A 7,146-nucleotide genomic window follows, 5' to 3' on the forward strand; every position below is an offset into this window, starting at 1 on the left:
GTAGAAGATTCTAGCTTTTAAATATGCAATCACTTAAGTTTGTACTAGTTAACTTGATAATTTCACTGCTCAAGGTTATTAAAGTATGCCTAAATTAAGAAACACCATTATGAAAGGTAGTGAAAAATTCAAATTTTTATTAGCTGAACTAACAAAATGAACAAAATATAAATAATCAAATTTCTTTTATAACATAGACTTCATATGATTTTCCAGCAGAATTTTCATACTGAATATGACAACCATTTCCTATCAGTGTTAGAATACCGGTACTGAACTTATAATGTGGACATAACATGCTACCGGGGATCTATACTATGTATTGCACGGTGTCACCTGTCTACACATGTATGTACCGCTGACACCTGATATATATATATATATATATATATATATATATATATATATATATATATATATATATATATATATATATATATTACATATATATTACATATATATTACATATATATATACATACTGTATATCAAATATATTTGATATATGTATATATATATAAAGATATATAATAAATATATATGATAATATATATAATATATATATATATATATATGTAAATATATATATAAATACATACACATACATACAAACATATATGTGTGTGTGTGCGTGTGTGTGGCATGTATATTTATATGCATACCAGACAAAATTACATCTGTCTTTGAAGAACAAGCCCCAAAGAGGCGGCAGACGAAGATGGAATTAAATGACCCTGAGTTTCGAGGAGTAACCGTTCTCCTCCAGCCACTGGACTATGACGTCGTAGTTGGCGTCCATCCAGGCGACGTTGTTCTTGACCTTCTCCTCCGCCTGCTGGACGTTCCTCTGGTTCCCTTCCAAGGACACCGTCCTCCGCCTCAAAAACGACTGGACCTAAAAGATTGTGATATGATTCGTGGTTAAAAAACTGAGGTTTAGATCACATATATGAAAGCACATGAATTTCAAAAACTACTAAAATTGAACATTCGCAATACTAGGTATATGTCAGGAATGATTAATTTACGTGATCTAGTTAGTACTTGATAGTATTGCTGAATACACAGAATAACCTTTTCGAGTTCCTGTTTTGTGTTGAAGATTTGCGTTACCCTCTTCAATACTTCACCTCTCCTCCTCTTCTTGCTGTGAAATGAAAATTGAAAAATAAGAAAAATTGTATGCAGAGGGACATATAGGTTGGCGTCATTTGTCGGAGCATTTATTTATGTAGCATGTATTTATATTCATATTTATTACGTTATTCATTTTGATGCAGATTTATATGCTATTTTGTGCACATTATATTGTCGTGAAAGAACAAGACTTACAATGTGTAAATATTGTTCCAATGAAGTGTGAGGTAGTCCCAAATCAAGGAGCGTCCCACGTCATTGTTACTCATGGATCTTAACACATATATTGCATCTTGAAGTCTTATGCCATTACCCGGGTTCATGGCCATCTCGAGGTATCTGGAAAATATGTAGAAATTAGGGGAAAAGCATGTAGAAATAGAAACCTATAACACACATGCGCAACCTCTCCTTATTTTGTCTGTTTATCTCAATTTCTCACTTTCTGAATATCCAAACAATCCCTGACGCCCAGAACTTTACACTCTGGGGTTCGATACAACAACCGACGACCCCCTGACCCAAAGCTGCTTCTTGTTGCAGAATGAGGTAGTAAAGCTATGAAGCCATGAAACCACGAAAATATCGGCTTCAATTCATCAATTCTAGATGCTTCAGGATCCTGGTGCTTCAGCACCATACCCGGTCTTGTCCCTGACACTTTCTCTCTTTTCCACCCGCCACCCCTCTCTCTCTCACATGACGACCTACCTAGATAGGATCCAAGCTTGTTTTGTGCAGGACATAGAGTTGAGAAGAAGCTTTTTCTCGGTAGCGACGCTGGTGGTAATGTACTGGTCCCAAGCGAAGTCCCACTCGGCCTCTCCGCCTTCGGCGATGGCGTGACAGTACACCGCTGATTTGAGGTTTGGCGAAATGATGCTGAAATTTTTATAATGATATATCTAGATTAGATCATGTAGTTATGTTCACTTTGGTAGAGTATCTGGTCCTTATTAATTTGATATGATAGTAAGTTTGATAGTATTAATTGTAGTGATTATTATAATGATCAAGAAATTACATGTAGAATAGTACTATTGTTACTATCATTAAAGAAGGTAATTATAATACCGACAATTATAATACCGGGATCAAAAATGACAACACTAAAATAATACTGATGGAAAAAAGTATATACACACAGTGACGATGCTACGCACACTGCGCTATACCTACCTCGTATTGTCCGGATGAGACATCCAGTGCCTGTAGAGAGTGAGCACCTTGTCGAGACAGACCTTGTGGCCCAGTTTACAAGCCCATTTTACGGCTATCTTCCTCTTCTGATGCTCCAAGAAAGAGTCCTCTATTTTGTTGTCGAAGCCAACAGACTCATAGAGCGGCAACACCAAATCCAATAGGTAGTGCTGGAAAGCACCAAATGTTTATATACGTGTATGTATATGCATATGTAGATATGCATATGTATATGTATTTGCATATGCACACACACACACACACACACAATATATATATATATATGCGTATGAATATATGTATATATGTATATTGATATATATATGTATATATATGTATATATATATATATATATATATATATATATATATATGAGTATATATGTATATATATAGGGGTGTATATATACACACACACACATATATATATATATATATATATATATATATATATATATATATATATATATTGTGCATGTAAGTATGAGTATGAGTGTGTGTGCGCACAGACTCACATATTCTTGTAAATAGGGGATTATAACGATTCGCTATCTCAATTGTGGTTTCAGTGAGGATAAGTGAAACTTATAAGAGGCCAAGTCTTACCTTGAGCGCGCCGAATCCACTTCTGCGTTTGAACATACTCTCTATGTAATAGAGTTTATTGACGCCTGTAGCCCAAGGCAGATATTCATCTTCTTTCCGCAAATATGCATACGCGCCAATGGCGATCTTGTAGCTGAGATGACCTGGAAGGTATCCATGTTTTTGCTCATTAAGAAATCATAAAACTGCTTTCAATTGCTAATTTTGTAACATTTGTATATTTCAACTGTTCAAAAACATGACCATTCGCTGTATGTTAGTATACATAGATATGAACAGGAGAGTGATAGTAATTAAGAAAGGTGAAGATCACTGTACCAGCTCTGGCAAGGTTCATGGCATCATCGATAATCTGTCCTCTGTTGACGGGACAAAAAACCTGGTGGTCCTTCTTCAACTGCTGGATAATAAGATTCCAGTTGTGGTCGTCGTAGTTGACTCTGTAGTAGCCCGTCTCCTGTAGGTTGAAGATGACCCACTGATCCTTCGGGGGGAGAGATGTGACGGTCACGTGATCCTCAGAGTCCTTCATCCATAGCTTGGCTTGAGTCTGGTTGAAGTTGGGCTCGCTCTGGGTCGTGTACGTCAGCGGCACCCACCACTTGTAACCCGTGGTGTTGGAAGAGTTTGCGCTCGTTTCTAAGAGGAACCGCTCCTGGAAATAAAGGCAGGATATATGCATGGCCCAATGATATATTTACTGAATATTTTTCCTCCCTTTCATTAAGTACCAGCTGACCTGGGTTAAAATGGCAGAGGTTCCGTCGGCGCTCCTCGTCACCTTCACGACGGGGTAGCCCATCTGCAGCGTCCACGTGTCCATGATCATTTTGACAGTCACGTCCTTAGGCAGAATGCCGTCCTCGTGAGCCGCCACAGTCAGATGCTTCCACAGGTCGTCTTGCACAGAACTATTGTATGTGCTAAAGGAAAATGGAAATAGATACAGGAGAATATTAATAATAGGAGTGTGACTTAAACATCGAGAAAGTAACAATTTATATTTCAAACTTTTAAGCTAAGATGAGTCATTATTACACCCTATTGGTATCACATGTCACACGGCACACTTATGATATAAGCATATTTACAGTGCTTTTAAGTAGTTGTTCAATCCCTTCCTAAATGTTGCCTCAGTGAGGTAGTGGGTCATCATCCGGATGATAGACGACCCTAGGTCATTGTAGAAAGAAAGCACATTAGATAAGCACTGATATGGACAAAGAAATACCATAACACTAGAATAATGAAAAAATACCGACCTTTACTGTAGGATATGTCATCAAAGACTTCAAATATTTCGTCCGGGTCTGAGACGGGAATGCTGATCCTGTGGGAAGATTCTAGGCTGTCTAGACCAAACACATTATGGACGATTTCGACGAGGGTTGTTTCCATTACCTTCCACGTTGGTTCTACCTTTTGAACACAAGAAAAATAAAATGCTGTTCACTTAGTCCTTGCACCTTCGCAGTACTAGTAATTCACGTGATTCGTATTTCTTATCTTCACCCCTCTCGCTATACCCACACAGATATTCTATAGGTATAGGCATTTGTTTTATTCATGATTTGTTGTTCATTGGGTTTATTATGGATATCATGACTCAAGTAACTTACATGATCTACTCCAAGGTAACTTATATAGGTAGCGAATCCTTCGTTGAGCCAGAGATCATCCCACCACTTGGGCGTCACCAGATTACCGAACCACTGGTGAGCCAATTCATGGGATATAATTTCTGCAATGATTGACTTGTCGACTGGGGTTGTAACTTGTGCGTCGTACAAGAGAAAACTTTCCCTGTTTAAATTGAGAGCAGAATTAAGGCATGTTTTTTTTTCAAGTGATAACAATGATGACCAGCATTCAAAACAAAGTTACATAAGGTGCTATGATACAAGAATTCTATTCTAATATCATTGCATTACCTGTAAGTTATTAGACCCCAGTTCTCCATAGCTCCTGCAGAGAAGTCTGTTAATGCAATCATGTCCATCTTCGGGAGAGGATAAGACAGGTTGAAGTAATCTTCAAAGAAACCTAGGATCTTGGGACCCACCTCATTTGCATACTCTGCTTGATCTATGGTCTCTTGTCGCGCCCACACTGCCAGAGAGTATTTCTGGTTAGACTGTTAAGCACATTCACCCCTGGCCATGCTGTTATGCACATGCTCACGGTAACAATGACTCACTAAGGTGAAAGATGAGTCAAAAATGGCCATGTATTATGAAAACTAATTATAATGATATTATATAGTAATATATCAGTGATAAGTTTGAAATCAATTACGTTTTTTCCCAAAATCATATGCATGGAAGATCTCTCTCTCTCTCTTTCATAAACACACACACAGTAACACTGATAAAACATTGTCACTACGCAACCAAGCTTCGATAAAATCTCACATTACCTCGAAAGGCTACGCTGTCATTCACGGTCGAGTTGATCTGAACGTAGTCAGACACAATGAAGGCGACGAGGTAGGTAGACATGGGGACGCTCATCTCGTAACGGTCCCACACCCATCCTTCCTGTCCTTCACTGTTGGATTAGAAATTTTAGCTCATTTAAAGAATGTACTGGAAAGTATGATGACGTATATCCAAAGTATAGAATAACATTTGCATTATAGTGAAGTACTACTAACACAGGCACAGTATCGGCGATGGGCATGTTGGAGAGGGTCGTCATCCAAGATTCTCTTGCGAGGTGAATTTCAAAGGTTGCCTTCAGTGCGGGCTCGTCGAAGCAAGGAAAGGCTTTGCGAGCGGCGGTGGGCTGGAACTGTGTCGCAGCCACATTTCTGGAAAGATATCATAGCTTTAATATGCAAATATTAATCTTAGTATACTGTAAAATAGATACAGTTATAGACAACAAAGGGACATTCACCTGGTGTTGCCAGCAACATCCTTGTAGGTCGCCCTGTAGAAGCCATGCATCTCACCATTAAGATAACCAAGGAACTCCATGGACAGGATATACTTTTTCCCCTTCTGTAGCTCTTTCCTTAAATGAGCGATGTAAAACTGACGACCACGATCATACTCGTGTTTCTTGATCCTCAATCCTCGGCGTTGTGCTTGGCCCGATGTATACACCTGAAACAGAAGAGCACAGTTCTGAAACTCCCATATGAAATGAAGAAGTCAGCTTCACTTTCTAAATATCAAGTCATGTTCAAATGTGCTAGATCCGCATCATGTAGTAAATATTAAACGACATCTTGAAGCTTGTGCCTACCTTTACGGTGTCATTTTTAGTGATGATATCGGATATGTGGAGAGTGATGTTGGAGGTGGGTTCCAGAACCTCCATCTCTACCTCCATATAGCCGATGATGCTGAAGTTGCCATTGATGAAAGGTTGAAGTTTGACTAGGTAATGGAGTGGCTTAAGGGATCGAGGCAGCCGCACATCGAAGTTCTCAGCTTTCTTTGTTGTAAATAGCGATGATGTAGATGCCTCAGTCTGTTGAAAATGGACTTAAGGTTTACTTTGCTAAATGAAAGAACACTGGAATTTGTCAAGTAAAAATTCAGGGACATACAAAGTAGATATATGGATAAGGCTTGGTAACCTAAGTGCTGAAATATCCCTTTCCCTGTCAAGTTATATGGAAAACGTTTAATGACACTATCACGAACCTGATTCCTCCTCCACTGATTCTAACAAGAACGTTAGTGAGATTGTTACCTTTAAAGACAAAAAGTGTGGAATAGCGGGCACTACTTCCTAAACGGGATTAGATAGCTCTCAACTTTACCCTCGATTCAATTTTCACAGAAATCATAAACATATTCTTCAACAGATCATCTACACTTAAAAAAAAAGTGTTCTGGCATGTAGAAGTGTTTCGAATTTTACTATAAAAGCATCCCACGCCGACAACTTTATTGTGTCGTACCTATAATGAAACTTTTTAATCTCTGAATGAAGGCCTAATAATTGAAAAGAAATCTATTGAACGCCACTCAGGGTCCAAAAATAGTACACCCTTGGAATGGCCCTTGGAATGCCAGGCATTCGAAGCTAGATTATTAAAAATATGGAAATTGCCGGACAACAGATTGATCAATTCATTATTTATAATCTGTTGTGTCAACAGCTAAAGTCATTCACCATTAACTGTTTGATTTGAGGCACCCACGTAAGCCTTAAGTCAAAAATTAGACCCAAGTCCTTCACCTCTTGGATAA

General features: G+C 38.4%; 1 protein-coding gene across 2 annotated transcripts in view; it reads right to left on the reverse strand.

Moving 5' to 3' along the window:
- Nucleotides 1-588: 588 nt before the first annotated feature.
- Nucleotides 589-7,146, reverse strand: part of LOC125027291 (aminopeptidase N-like) — an 8,464-nt gene continuing 1,906 nt past the window's right edge. For both annotated transcript variants that reach the window (XM_047616266.1, XM_047616267.1), the window contains exons 3-18: nucleotides 6,191-6,418; nucleotides 5,840-6,048; nucleotides 5,595-5,750; nucleotides 5,358-5,488; nucleotides 4,873-5,050; nucleotides 4,561-4,744; nucleotides 4,204-4,360; nucleotides 4,033-4,114; nucleotides 3,681-3,864; nucleotides 3,260-3,596; nucleotides 2,942-3,084; nucleotides 2,316-2,506; nucleotides 1,848-2,018; nucleotides 1,332-1,475; nucleotides 1,074-1,146; nucleotides 589-894 (exon numbers count right to left, since the gene is read on the reverse strand). In XM_047616266.1, the coding sequence (XP_047472222.1) occupies nucleotides 724-894; nucleotides 1,074-1,146; nucleotides 1,332-1,475; nucleotides 1,848-2,018; nucleotides 2,316-2,506; nucleotides 2,942-3,084; nucleotides 3,260-3,596; nucleotides 3,681-3,864; nucleotides 4,033-4,114; nucleotides 4,204-4,360; nucleotides 4,561-4,744; nucleotides 4,873-5,050; nucleotides 5,358-5,488; nucleotides 5,595-5,750; nucleotides 5,840-6,048; nucleotides 6,191-6,418 (2,739 nt within the window). In that variant the 3' untranslated portion in view covers nucleotides 589-723. The remainder of the gene's footprint in view (nucleotides 895-1,073; nucleotides 1,147-1,331; nucleotides 1,476-1,847; nucleotides 2,019-2,315; nucleotides 2,507-2,941; nucleotides 3,085-3,259; nucleotides 3,597-3,680; nucleotides 3,865-4,032; nucleotides 4,115-4,203; nucleotides 4,361-4,560; nucleotides 4,745-4,872; nucleotides 5,051-5,357; nucleotides 5,489-5,594; nucleotides 5,751-5,839; nucleotides 6,049-6,190; nucleotides 6,419-7,146) is intronic.

The sequence above is a fragment of the Penaeus chinensis genome, chromosome 7, assembly GCF_019202785.1.
Source record: "Penaeus chinensis breed Huanghai No. 1 chromosome 7, ASM1920278v2, whole genome shotgun sequence".
NCBI lineage: Eukaryota > Metazoa > Arthropoda > Malacostraca > Decapoda > Penaeidae > Penaeus > Penaeus chinensis.